Source organism: Pipistrellus hanaki (assembly GCF_964339955.1).
Source record: "Pipistrellus hanaki genome assembly, chromosome: 11".
Lineage (NCBI taxonomy): Eukaryota > Metazoa > Chordata > Mammalia > Chiroptera > Vespertilionidae > Pipistrellus > Pipistrellus hanaki.
The window spans coordinates 66,654,137-66,672,642 of record NC_140513.1 but is presented as its reverse complement, the minus strand read 5'-3'; the positions used below and the strand labels follow the sequence as shown (position 1 = coordinate 66,672,642).

The 18,506-nt window shown below is 43.9% G+C and overlaps 1 protein-coding gene across 11 annotated transcripts in view; it reads left to right on the top strand.

Moving 5' to 3' along the window:
* Positions 1-18,506, top strand: part of AOPEP (aminopeptidase O (putative)) — a 321,147-nt gene that overhangs the window by 35,236 nt on the left and 267,405 nt on the right. For 10 of the 11 annotated variants that reach the window (XR_014796325.1, XM_084898956.1, XM_084898955.1 and 7 more), the window contains exon 2: positions 5,635-6,583. Coding sequence is in view for 10 of the 11 variants with exons in the window: in XM_084898956.1 (XP_084755082.1) it covers positions 5,790-6,583 (794 nt within the window). In the remaining variant the exon portion in view is untranslated. Of the gene's footprint in view, positions 1-5,624; positions 6,584-18,506 lie in introns of all 11 variants that reach the window. The other variant, XM_084898952.1, reaches the window with a different exon arrangement.

Sequence of the window (18,506 nt, the reverse complement as noted above, 5' to 3'; positions counted from 1 at the left end):
CCTGCCAGCCTGGTACCCCCAAATTGCCCTCCCCTGCAGGCCTAGTTGCACCCAACTGCCCACCCCAGCAGGCCTGGTCACCCCCAACTGCCCTCCCCTACAGGCTTGATTGCCCCTAACTTCTCTCCCCTGCCAGTCTGGTCACCCCAACTCTCTCCCCTGCTGGCCTAGTTGCCCCTAACTGCTCTCCCCTGCCAGTCTGGTCACCCCAACTGCCCTCCCCTGCTGGCCTGGTCCCCTTCAACTACCCTCCCCTTCTGGCCTGGCCCCCCCCCCCCCCAACTGCCCTCCCCTGCAGGCCTGGTTACCCCCAACTGCCCTCCTTTGCAGGCCTGGTCCCTCCCAACTGCCCTACTCTTTAAGGCTGGTTCCCCCCAACTGCCTTATCCTGTAGGCCTGGTCCCCCCCAACTTCCCTCCCTTCAAGCCTGGATCTCCCCCCAACTGCCCTTCTCTGCTGGCCATCTTGTGGTGGCCATCTTTTGTCCACATGGAGTTGGCCATCTTTGATCACATTGGGGCAGCCTTCTTGTCTGTTGGAGTGATGGTCAATTTGTATATTACCTCTTTATTATATAGGACTAATGGCCCAGTGCACAAAAGTCATGCACTCAGGGTGGGTGGGATTCACACAGCCTGGTCTGTGCCCTGTCACAGTGTGGAAGCCCCGTGATCCATCTCCCCAAAGAGGTAGCCCCGCCCACCCATCTGGGGCTCCTCGATGAATTGCCCCAAGGAGATATGCCGGAGCCATGGGTCCCTCCTCTGGGACATGCAGAGCCATGGCACCCCCAGGCCTTGCTGCTTGGAGGCCTCTGCTGGGTCCCACCTCCGGGCCATGCGGAGGCCTCCAGACCCCTGGCGGTGCTGTGTGGAGACCTCTGCTGGGCCCCAGGCCTTCTGGTGATGAATTGTGGTGATGGTGTGACACAAGTCTCCGATGCTTCAAGTCCCTGCCCACCTGCACCTACTCTGCACTTAGCCTCCTGCTGATTGGTCATTATGTGTGAGGGTGTCCCAACCATTTGCATATTGCTCTTTTATTAGTATAGATATTGCACTGTACGTTTTTAAAGATGGCAGTCCTAGAGTGGTTGAAACATTGGTAATAGGATGGAGAGATGGAAAGGGACAAAATGTTGGCAAGAGAAAAATGTCAAATGAAAAAAGATTCCAAATTCATGGGAGAGAATGATGTTGGGGCAAACACTTCTTTCCCATAGCTGATGTTTCCTTTCTTCTTAATTACTGTAACATACCTCAGTCACTTCTACCTGTAAGGATGTAGAGCGATGTTCTGGTAATTTGGGGAAGAAGGAACTGGGTATGCTCTGCTCAGCTCAGCTCTTTCAGTTTGCTTCTGGACATTAGTCCCAACCACAGAGGGCTGTTCTCCCTACTTCTCCCACCATGTCTTACCGAGAGGGTACCTCCTGTCTGGAGCTTTGACCTGAGCCAGCATTGCTCACGACCCTATGGGTAAATCTGTTGAGTTTGGGGCTTTGGTTTGCAGGTGTCTTTGGCTCTCATGCTAAACCATATTATTTAGTTTAGCCTTCATCAGTAAAACGTGACATTTTGCTCTCCCTCTGCATATCCTTATCTCATTTCTCAGAATGATTAGAATTCAGAAGGCGAAGAAGAGTGCTATTTATTTGGACCTCTCACCACCCCTCACCCCAAATGCTGGGATTCCAGGGGAGGGGAACTAACTTTGGAGGGGAACTAGCTTTGGAGAGAAGAGCTATTGTTTCCTCTGAATCAGAAGAAGGCAATAGCTGTGCAGAACTAGAGATCTTTGAGGCATGATGGAGCTTCAGAGATTCAAAGTCATCTCAATAAAGTAGGAGGCCAGGTAATTTTCTGAGACTGATTCAGCAAGCATGAAATTGGAAAATTAAAAGAAGATTTAGAATTGTATCTATGGGGAATGTAATCAAGAATCCACTGAAGAGGACCAAAGGATTACCAGTTAGGATGGCAAACAAGATGATGTTAACAAGCATAGATAGATAGAAATCAAAGATAGGCTTGTTCTTTACCACTAGGGACAAAGTGATGAATATTGCTCTATGGAATATATTTTATTCTTAAGTTATATTAATTTTCAGAAATAAATGAAGGAATCTGTTAAGGTTGGCCAATCTGTAGTTATGTCAGGATTATTACAAACGTGAAACTATACTTCTGTAAATATGATAGTTAACCTTTATCTCAGCTGATACAGATTTTCCTTGTGTGTGTGTGTGTGTGTGTGTGTGTGTGTGTCTGTGTGTGTCTGTGTGTATTCAGGATTTTTATTTTATTGAACACTAGAGAGCTGGTGTACGAAATCCATGCACAGGATGGGGGGTGTCCCTCTGCCCAGCCTGCACTCTCCAATCTGGGATATCCCTCTCACAATCCAGGACTGCTGGCTCCCAACTGCTCGCCTGCCTGGCTTCCTGATTGCCCCTAACCGCTTCTGCCTGCCAGCCTTATCACCCCCTAACCACTCCCTTGCCAGCCTGATTGATGTCTAACTGCTCCCCTGCCAGCCTGTTTGCCCCTAACTGCCGTTCCCTGCAAGTCTGATCACTCCTAACTTCCATCCCCTGCAGGCCTGGTCACTACTAACTGCTCTCCCCAGCAGGCCTGGTCCCCCTCAACTGCTCTCCACTGCAGGCCTAGGGTCACCCCAACTTCCTTCCTCTGCTGGTCTGGTCCCTTCCAATTGCCCTCTCCTGCTGGCTATCTTGTGGTGGCCACCTTGTGTCCACATGGGGGCAGGATCTTTGACCACATGGGGGCAGCCATCTTGTGTGTTGGAGTGATGGTCAATCTGCATATTACTCCTTCATTAGATAGGATAGAGGCCTGGTGCACGGTTGGTTTGCCCTGAAGGGTGTTCGGATCAGGATGGGGGTTCCCTTGGAGTGTGGGGTGGCCTGAGTGAGGGGCCTGTGGTGGTTTGCAGGCCGGCCACACCCCCTGATGACCCAAGCGGAGGCATTGGTATCTGGGGTTTATTTATCTTCTACAATTGTGACTTTGCAGCCATAAGCTTTGCAGCCTGGGCTGGTCAGGGCGTTTGGAAAACTTGGCTTCCTCCATCGCTGAGGGCAACCCTAGCCTGCTCTCTCCAGCTTGGTGGTTGCCTCCATTTTTCTTGGGATTTATCTTCTATAATTGAAACTTTGTATCCTTGAGTGGAGGCCTAGGCCGGCAAGGGCAGGCGGAAAACTTGGCTTCCTCCATTGCCTGGGAAACCCAAGCCTCCCTCCTGCTCTCTGTGGCTGTAGCCATCTTGGTTTGGGGTTAATTTGTATACTCGCTCTGATTGGCTTATGGGCATGGCTTATGGGTGTAGGGGAGTGATGGTTAATTTGCTTATTACTCTTTTATTATGTAGGATTTTTTAAAGAGCCCAATCAACAAAATACTACATGGTAGCAGCCCCAAATACCAGCAGGATGAATTTTTTAAACATCGAGTGTTTTCATTACATAGATATAGCCAGTGGCTTTATTGAAGGCTAGAGGCCAGGTGCACTGTAGCGGGGGCAGTGGGGTCCCTCAGTCTGGCCTGTGTCCTCTTATAGTCTGGGAGCCCCATGATGGACTTCCCTGCAGAGGGAGGCCCAGACCACCTGCCACAGGACCAATGGCCAGGTAGCCTGGGCCTTTCTCTGCTGGGCAATTTAAAGCAGACCCCCCACTGGCCAGTGGCCTGGGCCTCCCTCTGTGGGGCAATCATGGGGGCAATGGCAGGGCCCCTGGCCAATCACATTGCACCTGCCTTGGCTGGCCTAGCGCCAGTGCATGTCATAGCATGGTGGTCCAGACAGTCCTTCTGCTGTTTGGCCCTTTGGTTAATTTACACATTGTGCTTTTATTATTATAGATTATTATTCTTTGGGTCACATGTTGAGTTGCTTTCATGGAGAAAAGAAAAAATAACCCTGGCTTACTTCCTTTGCCTATTGACTTTTCTAGGACCAAGGGAAGTACCAGCTTTCCCATGAAGTATTCTCAGATTTTTCTTTGCATCTCTGATTTCTCTCAATTTCTCTTACTCTTAAAAGTCAAAATGTATGTTAGCATGTATGGTTTGGTGGGGAGAGAAATAGCAGGGAGCAGGGTGGGATTTTGGGAGGGAATTGCACTTGAACTGGTTGTGGAGGGAGAATAGAATTTGGCAGGTGGATATGGGAGGTGGAAGCCAGGAGCGCTCCAGTTATAGCACATGGCTGAATCCAGAAAGCAAGGAGGTGTGGTATCCTCTTCGGGGAGCACTGTGTTGAGTAGGCCCTTGGCTTTAGGTCAAGGATGCAAAAGAAGTGTGGTCTCCATGACCAGAAAAATAGCATAAAAACAGATTGTGCAAGGCTGCAGGAAGCCGGATCTCCTAAGGCGGTAAGATTTTCCTAAGGGAATAGCCTGCGGAGAGGTGGACAGTGGAGTTGATTGCTGGAATGGATCCTGGAGGGAAGGGAACTAAGAGACTATTAGAAATGAAGAAGGTCAGAGGGAAATGAGGAGGAGTTAAACAGAATAAATAAGGCAAGGCTCTCTTTTACTTGAAAAGTCAAGCTAGTAATTTTGGTAGTTGATAAAAAAAAAATAGCTCCTGATATTTATAAATACAAAAATTATTTAAAATATACCTACTCTGCTTGAGTTTTTACTTATTTTTCCATTTTTGGTTAAAGTATAATAATAAACAGCATATGCTGAAACAAATTAGGTACACAACAGGGGCTGAAATAATTTCAAAAAAATTTTCTTTTAACTGGATTGCTATTATAAAATAAGAATACATTTTGATTCAGAATTTTATGAAGAACTTGGGCATTTTATTGCAACATCTGTTTCTACATTTTAATTTCTCTCCTTCCTTTTTTATAGGTATTTGCATACTTTTTTTTTTTTCAAATGAGGAGACCTTTTTGTTTGCCACAAGAAGGCTATTATCCAGAATGTTAATGGGTTTTCAGCTATTAAGATGTAATGATATACCTTAAGTATTTAACTATAAATTTGAAAAATCTCCATGAACAATCTCAGAGGAATACTTAGAATGCACTCCTGGTAAATTGGCTCATTTTCCTGTAATTTACTGGAAGTGCTGATATGAGAGCGGTCCTAATGTGAAAAGTACATTAATCCCTGGAGTTGCATTATATGTATTAAATTATTACTCTCAAAGAATAAAATGTATGAGGCCATTTAGTCTTCATTCACATCTGTTAGTTAGAACCACAGCAGAGAAACAATCACTTATCTTTTGGTGCACAAAATTAGAAATGATACATTTAATATATTTTAAAACAAGAGGTACAGTGATGCTCAGTTATGCTTTTGCATAACAATTGCTCTTTTCCCAAACAAGGACTATTCAAGTCTGGGGCAGAATTCTTCTGGCTCTGTGGAAGCCCCTTCCATTCCATTGGTAACTGAAAGATTTTTAGAAACCCATAATGCAGCTTTCTTTGATGCCAGTCACAAAGGTTCATCTGCCTGCTTGCCATGCGCTTCGCCCACGCCGGGGGATCATGGAAGGAGGTAGTCATTTTGAAAGAGCGGTGGCTGCAGGAGCATGTAGGGTCTCGGAATTATGTCTAATTGTGTTTTTCTTCTTTGGCAGGGGACTGAAGATTGTGGAACCATAATTTGTGAATCAGAGTGCTTTGTTTTTTTGGGGTTTTTTTTTTTTTTGGACAGACAGCCATTTACGTTTACGATTCCGAATGATTAAGGCAGATAGGAAGCCCCTTCTGAGAGTTTAACAAAGCTCTCAACAAGCTGCACCATGGACACAAAGCTGGACCCTTCTCGCGATGACCTGCCTCTCATGGCCAACACCAGCCACATACTTGTGAAGCACTATGTACTGGATTTAGATGTGGATTTTGAAAGTCAAATCATCGATGGCACCTTAGTGCTTTTCTTAGAGTCTGGAAACAGATCCAGGAAAAAGAGTGGTTCCACTGAGGAAGCCTGCCGATCAGAGTCCAGCGAAGCCTGCAGATGTAGGAAGCCGGAACCCTGCCATGCTCCTGTGGCAGATACAAGGACCTCCTTGTCTAAAATGGGATATAGTGATTTTGCAATTTGTGGTAAAGGTGAAAGAGATACTTCTGGTAAAGATGGTAACCATGACAACCAGGAACAGACTTATGGGATTTCTAGCTCGAAGCACTGCTGTGACACAGGGAATCATGGGAGTGAGGATTTTTTGCTAGTGTTGGACTGCTGTGATTTATCTGTGTTAAAGGTTGAGGAGGTGGATGTTGCCGCTGTGCCAGGTATTGAAAAATTTACAAGGTCTCCCAAGCTCACGGTTGTTTCTGAGCTCAGGAATCAGATTGTTCGTGAACTTGTGACTCTGCCTGCCGATCGTTGGAGGGAGCAGTTAGACTATTATGCTCGGTGCAGCCAGGCTCCTGGCTGTGGGGAACTCCTGTTTGACACTGACACTTGGAGCTTACAGATCAGGAAGACAGGGGCTCAGACAGCTACTGATTTTCCTCACGCCATAAGGATACGGTACAGAACCAAACCCCAGGGGCGATCAGTTACCTGGACCTCAGACCAGAGTGGCAGGTAGGTATCTGGCACCCCGCAGCCCCTGCCTGTTGATCTCACGCGCTGGGAGACGAGCCTTTGCAGGAGCGCCCTCAGACAGGGGGCCAGCTCTGCAAAGATTGCCTCTCCATCTGTGGCATCACCCAGTCAGCCTCCTTAGAAGCAGGTAAATTCCCCAGCATGCTCAGCTCTTAATGGGATTACTTCCCTTAAGTCAGGGTGAAGAGCTGACTTTATTAAGTCGCCGTATTTCTGAGTTAGGAGAATTAAAAGGCAAGCCTCACGATTACATCCCGAGCCTCGCCCTCGGTGAAGATCTCTGCGGGCCACTGGCAGTGCTGTAGATGGGAGGGTACAGACTTCCTCTGCTGGCGCGCCCTCATTCCCCTGAGGGAGGGAGTGGCCTGCTGCCAGGCTGAGGCAGTGTGAAGTGCCTCCAAACAGAGCCAGCTCTGCTCTGTGACTTCCTTGTGGCACCTGTCTCTTGGCAGCTCTGCCTCCCTGGACTTCATATGCGAACCTCCCGAGCCGTCAGACGGTCTGTTTGTGAGGGCGTGACCGTCCTGCTGACAGTGCACACTCACCTTGGCCATGAACCCTAGTGTTTGACACAGGGAGACCCTGGTTTTCAGTGTGGGGAGAAGAGGCGGAGAGGCGGCGGTGTCCAGGGCATGTATGTAGGGAGCCATTTGTGCTTTTCTTCCTGCCCTTCCTCCAGCAGTTGTTGAGGATTTTGAGAATATGAGAATTTTAAAATCAAACTTTATAGAGCCCTCATTATTTTAACTATCTCTTTGTGCTAACGTACTTCAAATCAGTATGGCAGTTCCTGCAGAGCTAGCTGGAGGGACATTGATCTGAGAGCTTGCTTACTCGCCTTCTTTTGTAGTGTTGGACTTCCTTCATGGAGACAGCGGTCTCATCAAACTGCTTCCATCTCTCTCCAACCACCCCCCAAAAAGCCTTTTAGATTTTTTTTTAAACATCAGTTTGACTTTGAGCTCTAATTATCCCATTCCTTGCCTCTAATCTTACCTCCCGCTCTGGTCTCCTGTCCCCGCTTGGAATGAGTGCACTTCCTGCCTTATTTCTGCGGGAGTCTGAGGCAGCCTTTGGGAAATTGCAGGGTTGATACAAACTTGCATCAGTACAAAAGCAGAGTGATTTATTTGTAGAATGACTTACTGGCTATCCTTGGGAGACTAGGAGGGGAAAGAAACAGGTGTTCTTATTGTGACTTCAAAGTTGTTTTGAACTTATTAAAGATGGGTTTTCAATAAGATTTAACTATATTGTCTTTGAATACTTAACTAGGAAATTGTAGTTTTTATATTCACAGATACTACTTTTGGAATTGAATAATGGGCAATAAGAAACTGTTGACAGAAGAAATACTTATTAATGGCCTCAAACATGTCTGTCTTCTCGGTGCTCACTGCAAGGAGAGCAGACTTGTGAATTGCATTACATGCAAAGTGTTGACTAGGAATGAATGAATGAATGCTGGTTTCCATAAAGAAACTAAAGAGGTCCTTGGGCACAACTGGCTCCTGCAAAGGCTGACTTGGTGAATTGATTTTTAAAAAAATATATTTTATTGATTTTTTACAGAGAAGAGAGAGGGATAGAGAGTTAGAAACATTGATGAGAGAGAAACATTGATTGGCTGCCTCTTGCACACCCTCTAATGGGGATGTGCCCGCAACAAAGGTACATGCCCTTGACCGGAATTGAACCTGGGATCTTTCAGTCCACGGGCCGAGGCTTTATCCACTGAGCCAAACCGGTTTGGGCATGAATTGATTCTTGATAAATTCTGATAATTTAATAAAATGCATGATCAGAGCGAGAGTTTAAATTGTATCCTTGGAAGTTTGTGGTTATATTTTAGTACAGAAATGGCATTTATGCAGTTTTACAAGGATAATAAGTTGTTTTGTGTTTTTTTAATCCTCAAAATATGTTTTTTTCTCCCACTGTTTTGGGGGGGGATTTTATTTAAGATTATCTTGCATGAATGGCCACCAAACCTTTGTAAATTCTACTACATGCTTAAGAATATATCTAGGTATCCTATCTAATAAAAGAATAATATGCAGATTGACCATCACTCCAACACACAAGATGGCTGCCCCCATGTGGTCAAAGATCCTGCCTCCATGTGGACACAAGATGGCCACCACAAGATGGCCAGCAGGGGAAGGCAGTTGAGAGGGACCAGGCCTGCAAGGGAGGGCAGTTGTGGGCATCAGGCAAGCAGGGGAGGGCAGTTGGGGGGGACCCAGGCTTCCAGGAGAGGGAAGTTAGAAGTGATCAGACTTGCAGGGAATGGCAGTTAGGGGCAAACAGGCTGGCAGGGGAGCAGTTAGGCATCAATCAGGCTGGCAGGGGAGTAGTTCAGGGGTGATACTCCATGTAGGAATTTCGTGCACCAGGCCTCTTGGATACTTTAAGTTCTTTAAAAATGCCCAAGGGATCTCTAATAGCTAGACAGAAGTAATTTCTTAGTGATATGAGTGAATAGTAATTATCAGGGTTGTAATGCTTTATGAATATAATTGTGTGAAAATATAAAATTTCACAATTACGTGAAAAATGCAACTGGGTAGAGCTTATTTTCTTTAATTAAAACATAAATTGTTGTTACATTTTTACCTTTGAATGCATAATACTATCAGTGTACCTACCATAAATTCTTAGTCCTAGAAGAGAAACCTTTTATTCTCATTTTACAAGTAGGAAAATTGAATAAAGTTACTGAAAGCTCCTAGAAAAATCCATGTCTAATTATTAAAAAGAGCTACATTTCTTACATCTGATCGTTACCTTGTCCCTTACTGTATGCAAATATTTCAATACATTTTAAAAATAAATGAATTGTGGTAATTTTCAATAAATTTATCTTTTAAGCCTATTTTAGACAGAAGCTTAGGTAACCTCTAAATTGGTTTGTTACCCTTCAAGTTTCATCAGTGGCTTCTCCTCTTCTTATCCCAACCACACTCTTTGTCCAGAATAAACTCATGTTATTTTCTTCTTTATAAATAAGTAATCACTTAGGAGGTCAGAGGAACCCAGGGTGGAATGCAAAATGTGACAAAACAATCTAATTACATGTAAGTGTGTGAAACCACCTCACTGAAGGGGATAGGGATAAAGGATACTGACCTAAATAATGCTGGAAATGTGTGGAATCTATACAACTAAAGGCAAAGGAAACTGTACATAGTACTGTGGTTGGTAAGGTTGTTTCCCATGGGCCTACAGTTTAACAGTTTTGGTATCATTGTACATGTATGCTAGAATTGAACAATTAAGTAAATGAATGGCAGATGGTGGGAGCCAGCTTTCTCACTGTTCAAGTGCAAGGTTACAGATGAGGAAGGGGAAGTGGCTAGACAAATGTATGTGGAAATGGATTAGAACTAGAGACATCACTATGAACTCATATTTAATATAGATAAGGATGTTTGTACATGGAAATAAGTATAGAGAATGTGTTTCCAAGGGTTAGCATACACACATATTTCCTTGCTTGTCAGCTAAAAAAGTTCGGAGCACGAACACATTAGATTCCTGGTCTTGGTTTCTAAAGCCATTCTCCAATAAAGGAATCAGGGCTTCTTGGGGAAATAGGTAGGACTGGGAAAGAAATATACAAGATGATCCTGGAGCATCTTGTAGTGCAGAAAATAAGGAAATGCTCAAACAACAGCTACAGCCTGCAACGTGGGTGCCTGTCAGAGGTCCAGGGAGCCATGTGAAAGAACGCCTAACGACCAAAGCTGGACAACAAAGCAAAGAAAATAGCTTTGGATAATAATGCAAAGTATAAAATAAATATCTGAGCCCATGCTGATACAGTATTTGACTAAATAAACAAATGGAGGAGAATGGACAAATCCATGGTGCAGAAGAAGTCCAGTCCTGTAGCTACTCTGTCCTCAAGGAAGAGGGGCATCACTCCTCTTTTCTTAAGTGTGGCCTACACATAGTGACTTCTTTCCCAAGAGGACAGAATGGAGAGCGGGGTGTGTGTGTGCAATTTTACATCTGAGAAACTTGACAGACAGCACCTCAGCGAGGAGATCAAGGGTCACATCAACAGTGATAAGTAATGTTGATAGTATGTACCCTTGGTGTGATGTGATGAGAATGTCAGCATTGTTATCTTCCCCATAGCCCCAGTCTAACCAAGAGGAAAACATCAGATAAATCCCAATGGCGGGACGTTCAACAAAATACCTTACCAGCTCCTCAAAACCCAAGATCAACATAAAGAAAGTCTTAAGAAACCCACCAGGAGATATGATGATTAGAGGTAATGCAGTATCCTGGAACAGAAAAGGGACATTAGAAAAAAACTAAATCTGAATAAAATTTAGCTAATAATAATGTGTCAGTATTAGTTCATCAACAAATGTAACATACTAATAGTATAAGATGTTAATAATAGGGAAAACTGGGTATGGGGTATATGGGAACTCTGCATATTTTTGCACTTACTAGTAAAAAAAATATGTAAAACTGTTTCAAAATAAAAAGTTTGTTAAACAAAATAAACTTCAAATTTGGAAAGAAGTTACCATCTTTCCACCCTGAAATCCCCGTTTTGTAAGGGCTGTCCTCCCATTTCTCCCAGGTGTCAGTGTTCTCCAGAGAACTAAAAATACATTTGAAGCTATAAAAGTTGTGTTCCTTCCAATCACTGTCAATAACATATCTGGAAGTATAAAAGCTACATTTTCCTACTTTGGTTTAGCCATTTGGGGTTGTAGCAGTGCTTGAACTGAAATGCTCTTTCTTGTGTCCATCATTCAGATAACAGCTTTTAGCTGACATTAAAAAATGACCGGAGCAAACACATATAATAATCTGATAGAATTTGGATCTTGGAAACAATGTTTACTTTGTGTCCATTCCCTTTAAAAATACTCTGAAGAACTATTTGAGAACAGAGACAGGGTCAAGAATGTGTAAAGGTACTCTTGCTATGTTAGAAAGAAGGGGACTAATATCTTTTTTATTCTAGGTTCTTAGACATAAAAAACCAAAACAGCTTTCAAAGATAGTAATCTTTACTCAAAGTTTATGTACTTTCTGCATTTCCCCACATTTTTTTCCATTCCACTGAATAAAATGTTAGTTAAAACCAAAGCATTCTCTCTGGTAACCCACTCCCTTTTCCCTTAGCGTCATTGAAATAGTTTGTGGAACCAGCCAAATGGTCTAGGTCAGGGAGATCTGGGCTGAAGCTGATGACATCAGTGGCCATGAGTTGAATGGAGGGGAAAATTCAGTTAAATGTAGCAAATTTATTTTTAAAACTATAATTATTTGGATCATTGTTAAAGAGGAACTGATCAGGAAAATACATTGTAATTTAAAGTAATATTAAAATTTAAAAAATTTTTTTAAATCACTATGATGTTTCTTTGTTTTAGACAAGAGCGGTATGAAGTTGGCAAAATAAAAAGGAGAGCGATTTTTTCCCCTGTTATATTTATTGCTCAGCTATTGGACCAAGAAAGATGTAGACCTTTGGAGTATTTTTAGTTTGACATCAAAACCAGATGTTAAAACATGTTTTCTCCCCCACTAAAATAGTTTTATTGTTTTAGATCTCCCTATAAAGGAAAGTTTTAAATTAGAAGAATGAGCAGGAGATCTTTCAGAAGAGATTCTAAAACCTAAAAGGAATATTTCTACAATTATTTTTTTTATTTGCTTCCAGAAATCCATACAAAATTCATGAGAACTGAACTGGAAATATGTATTAATCATATAATATCATTGTATAACTACAAAGGAGGAATGAAAAATTCAAACCTGGGAAGGTCTGGGAGGGTTCTGCTTTAGCCTCTTTCTCCCCTTGCTGCACATAGAACCACCTCTGTTTCCCAGAATCCCATCGAGTCCTGGGAGAAAAGGCAATAGATTGTCTTAAACAAGTAACCAAAATGGTCAACCCAACAACAGCAACAACAAAAAGAATAACCAACGTCAACAGAAAATAACAAAGCACAACTAACTATAACAAACGTATAATATGTCAAAAAGAACTAGAAGGCAGGAACCCCAAGACCGAGTACTCCTCAGAGCCATGCCGCCAGCTAGCTGTGTGACTTCAACAAGTCATTTCACTTCTCTGAAACTTAATTCTCATGAATAAGACGAGAAGGTTCCATCTGAGGATCTCCAAATAATTTCCAGATGTTAAATTCTATATTTACAAGGGACTTCCAGATGAGAAATACTGTCTTTGCTTTTATAAGCAGCTTGCCTATTTTACATCCCAAACAACTCTGGTGAAAAGTGGTCAATTTCTGACTCAAAGCTACTTTTATTCAGTCCAGTCCAGTTTGACTATACAGAAAATCTGAGTCAAAGCAGCTTTCTTCTTTGACCTGCCATACGTTCAGTATGATTGATGAATCCTGGTTTTGGTAATTGTGCCATGAAGTAGAATGATATAAGGAAGGATTTGTGCGCACATATGTGTGTGTGTGAAGAGAGAGAGAGAGAGAGAGAGAGAGAGAGAGAGAGAGAGAGAGAGAGAGAGAGAGAGAGAGAGAGCGCATACACAGGAGAGAGAGTCATACTTTACTCTTCCTGTTTGGTAGTCTGGCTCTTGGTTTTTGTGGCACAAGAAGGTAATAGGGTTGCTCACCTGCAATGGAAACTTAACGGTTTAATGAGACCAGGGAGTCGTATAAAAGGTCAGATGCAGGAAGGAGAACAGATGGAGAGGAATTGGTGGAGACCTGAGGATATTGTAACCCTGGGAAGCCTAAATGTGACCCTCTGAGCTGTCACATGTGCGGCCCCCTGGCCTCCAGGGCCCAGGTCAGTGCCTCACTGTGGGAAAACACCCCATCATTTCACACCCAGGCAACTGGGAGCCCCTCACCTCCCACCTGCTTCGCCTGAGCAGCCTGCTCCCCAGTCACTGAATAGTGATAACTAAGTCTGAAAATGAGTGATTTTATGGACAGTAATGGAACTTGAAACAAAATGAGTGATTTTATGGACAGTAATGGAACTTGAAATAGTTTTAAAACTAAAAATAGTCCCTGTTTTACCACAACTGCAAAAAGATAAATGCATATAGTAGTCAACTGAAGGAAAAGGAAATACATGGTTTGAATCAATCCCCTACAAGTTTTTGTTGCTGCTGTTGTTTTCCATAAATGGCATAGGTCTCAGTCTGTTCAGGCTACTGTGACAAAATACCACAGACTGGGTTGCTTATAAACAGATTTATTCACAGTCCTGCAGGCTGGAAGTCTGAGAGCTGGGAGCCAGCATGGTTGGGGTCTGTGGAGGCCCACTTCCGGTTTGTGGACTGCTGCCTTCTGGCCGTGTCCTCACAGTGCTGTCAGACCCCTTACACAGGCACTAATCTCACTAACGGCACTGCCGCAGGACCCAAGCTCCTTCCAAAGGCCCCACCTCCTAATGCCATCACATTGGCCATTAGGATTCCAACGTTAGAACTGAGGGGAGCACATTCACATCAAAGCAACATAGTGTGTCTTGTCCTCATTTGACCTCTGCAAACACACAAACATGTAACGCGCTGAGGCAATTGTTATTCCAACAGGTTCTTCCTCACGTTCCTTCTGTAATGGCAGCAAGTCATGGGCCTGCCTCTCAACCCCTTTATTATCCTGTTGTTTCTTTGTTTTGTTTTGTTTTAAATATATTTTATTGATTTTTTACAGAGAGGAAGGGAGAGAGATAGAGAGCTAGAAACGTCGATGAGAGAGAAACATCAACCAGCTGCCTCTTGCACACACCCCACCTGGGATGTGCCTGCAACCAACATACATGCCCCTAACTGGAATCGAACCTAGGACCTTTCAGTCCACAGACCGACGCTCTACCACTGAGCCAAACCGGTTTCGGCTTATTATCCTGTTTTATTTTAATTTTTTAATTTTTGTTTTCAGTGTCCTTTTCCCACTCCCACAGCTCCTGGGCAGCTGACTGGGCTCCCCCAGGAGTCTCCTGTGGGCCGTGATGTGGGAGTTTTCCTTTGCGTGCTGGAAGGAATTATCCAGTCTGGAAATAAGGAAGTTATGAGCAGCAGAGAATTTCCAACTGGCAGGTTTTAGCAACATGGGCAAGGTGCAAGGCTGTGCTGTGCACATTGAATAAACACAGCTGCATTTATTTCAGTGATCACACATCCAGATAACGGGGGAGCATGTTTATAATGCACATGGATGTTCTTCCCCTCTTGAGGCGTGGAGGGCAGGAACCAGCTCTCCATATAGTTTTCATTTAATGCGTGCATGAGGAGAGCCCTCTTTACCCTTAAGTCACCAGGCAGAGAGGAATTTTAACCCTCAGTTTTTATGTTGCTAGCATAAAAATGAGTGAATTTGGTGTCATGTTTAAAAGGTAAGTCCTGAGTCAGACATATTTAAATAACTTAATATTCATTGGCTCAGAAACACACTTTGAATTTTTATTTAAAAATGAATCTGATATTTTTTTTCTTTTAATTCTCACCCGAGGATATCTTTCATTGATTTTTAGAGTAGGAGAGAGGGGGAAAGATAGAGAGAAACATTGATGTGAGAGACACATCAATTGGTTGCCTCCTGTGCATGCCCTGACTAGGTCCCAGACCAGGGAGGAGCCTTCAACAATGGTATGTGCCCTTGACCAGAATCAAACCTGGGACCTTTCAGTCTGCAGGCCGACGTTCTACCCACTGAGCTAAACTGGCTAGGGCTGAATCTGATTCTTGATAGTTTTGTAAGCTGTTTGCAAGACATTAACTTTTGAATGTTGTTCATTTGAGTGCAGATACCGACCACTGTCCAATCATCTGTAATATGTGAAATCTGGATGTGCATATTGGTCTTGTTCACCAGATGCCACGTGGTTTCCTCTGATTGGTTTTGAATTTATGGTCTTCTTCCAGCTTCTGTACCTCTGAACTTTTTGGGTGCTCTTTGTGTTGTCACCCCGATGAACAATTCCTGGTGATCCAACTCACTTGTTGACCCAGAGTCGACCAATGGGCTCCATGGTTTCTAGCTCCATTGATTCCATTCCACGACTTGTTTTTCTTAGTAACTTAACCAAATTGTTCGATATTTGCACTATGTGCATAAAGATATCAAGTTAGAAAAGTTCAAAGGACCATTGGTTATAAAGTCACTGGCACTTGGTTTGGGCATGTTGGGAAGCGAGGAGTGAAGGTGCAACTGAGAAAGAGGAAAGGCCAGGAAAGGAGTAGGCTGGGAGCACAAGGAAAATCTGCATTTTCAAGAAAGTATGCCTAGGGCCTCTCCTGTGATTATTTCCTGATTTACGATCACATTCCAATAAGAAAGTGTTTGAGCCGAGACCGGTTTGGCTCAATGGATAGAGTGTCGGCTTGGGGACTGAAGGGACCCGGGTTCGAGTCCAGTCAAGGGCATGTACCTTGGTTGCGGGCATAGCCCCAGTAGGGGGTGTGCAAGAGGCAGCTGATCGATGACTCTCTCTCATCGATGTTTCTCTCTATCTCTCTCCCTTTCTCTCTGTACAAAATCAATAATATATATAAAGAAAGTGTTTGAGTCTTCTATTTATGGGTGTGGCTTTTATATACCTGACTTGATCCACAATTTTAAGAGTATAGGTCTGGAAGCTAGAAAGAAAACATAGAGTCTTTAGCAGAAAGGATGCCCTGCCATGTGGAGAGGAGGGTAAGAAGAGAGAATGGTGAGGACAGTGGGGAGGTTGGAGGTGACAGCTTCCTGGGGGTCTGGCCAAGTCCCTTGGTGGGAGAGTCAGGTGCCCAGTGCCCAGGCACAATGTGGCAGAAAGAGCCTGAGGAGATGACAGGGAAATCAGGATAAAACTCTAGAGCAAAATACATAGAAGTAGATAGTTTTAAAGGGGAAATAATAGAGAATTAGAGAATAGGAATTTCTCTAATAATAGAGAAAAGGATGGTGATAATGTGCTTTTTAAAAAATCAGCCAATGGAAGGCTTTCCCCCACATCCCTAATTCCCTGTTTGAGTGTGACACCCAGACTCAAATCTGACTGTAACAAAAAACACTACATAATAAAAGCATGATATTATCATTCTTAAACTTTCTGAGATCAGTCTGATTTTGGACACTCAGTCCCATTGTTGGACACTATGCTGTTTGAAGTTAGGAAGTCACTCTGCCTTCATACAAATGTCCTCAGCGACATGGTGTATAAAGCCTTTTGTATGCGAACTAGTGTCCCGGTGCATGGATTTGTACACATTGAAAGGAAATTAATTAGAAGGTGGCTGGTGGGATGGGCCTGGGCATCATCTGAGAACTGCCCTCTCACAATCCAGGACCCCTCAGGGGATGTCAGAGAGCCAGTTTCAGTCCAAATCCCTCAGGCCAAGGCGAGGGACCCCACTTGCCAGAGGGATCCTGCTCACTCTGCAGACGCCCTTCAACCACGGGAGGTTGGCTCCAGGGTATGTCCAGCCCCTCTAGCCCAGAAATTGGGCTCCCTTTTCTCTGGTTCAGGGTGTGTCACCTGAGAACTGCCACTGCCAAGTCACTGCAGCTTGGCAGCTCCTGCGTTGAGCGTACGGGCTCTTTCTGCCACATTGTGCCTAGTGGTCAGTGTATGTCATAGCTACTGGTCAAAGCAGCTGCCCCCTGGTGGTCATTGTATGTCATAGCTACTGGTTGGCCAATCAGATGATCGCTAAGCCTTTTGTGTGTGTGTGTGTGTGTGTGTGTGTGTGTGTGTGTGTGTGTGTATATATATATATATATATATATATATATATATATATATATATATAGTGTACACAGGTAGGAACTCTTCTTGTGACCTTGCTTGTGGTCCTGGGTTTCCTTTCTTGTTTAATAACTTTATGACTTATTTTATCATTTGAGCCAGAAACTGAGAAAATTCTGTTATTTCTAGACTTAACAGTTTAAAAGAATAGATATTTACTATTTCACAGGTCTCAGGAATCCAGGGGCAGCCTAGCTGGGTGGTTGTGGCCCAGTATCTCTTACAAGGTTGCATTCTGCTGGGGTGCAAGCATTTCAAGGCTTGACCAGAGCTGGATGGTCCTCTTCCAAACTCACAGGCCAGGCTGTTGCCAGCCTGCACATCCTTGCTGACTGTGGGTGAAGGTCTCCGTTGCTACCACATGGGCCCTCCATAGGCTCCCAGTGTGTCCTCCTGCCATGGCAGCTGGATTTCCCCCAGAGTCAGTGATGAAGAGAACGAGAGACAGAGGGAAAAGAACCACTACAATGGAAGTCACAGATTTTCAAATAACCTAATCTCACAAGTGATACAGACTAACCCTCATACAGCGTGTGAAGGGACTACACAGGGATGTGAATATAGGAGGTAGGGGCTATTGGGGACCAACTTGGAAGCTGGCTTCCTCAGAGAGGCCTCTCTTTCCTTTTCCCTCTCCTTCAGCAAATCACCAAGTCCTTCTGATTCCTCCTCTGCGGTGTTTCTCAGATATGACCTCATCTTAAAGCTGGTTGCTTATTCTGGGAAAAGCTGTGGAAGCTGATGGGGAAGTCTTGGGGACCCTATGCCTAAGGTCACAGGTGAAATGCATATTAATATGTTAGCATGGCCTCCAACCCAACCTTATAGGGAAAGGAAAATAAACCTCTTGGCAAGCTAATACTTTGGGGAGGATTTGTTCCCTCTACAGAGAAGGGGAGACCTGTAACATCAGTCATCCTAGGGAAATACGGTGCTGAGCACAAGAGAGTGTAGATACTTTTAGACTTAGCCTGAGCACCCTAGGATGTAAGACCATAATAAGGACAACCCCCCCTTTGCATGAGGCAGAAAAAGCTGTAGGAGAGCAGTAAGCAGGGGCCCTTCCATTTCCCTGTGAGCATCATTAGTAAGTTTAACTCCACAGTCTACTTAGATTGCAAGTGGCTTCTGATAGCTCTTG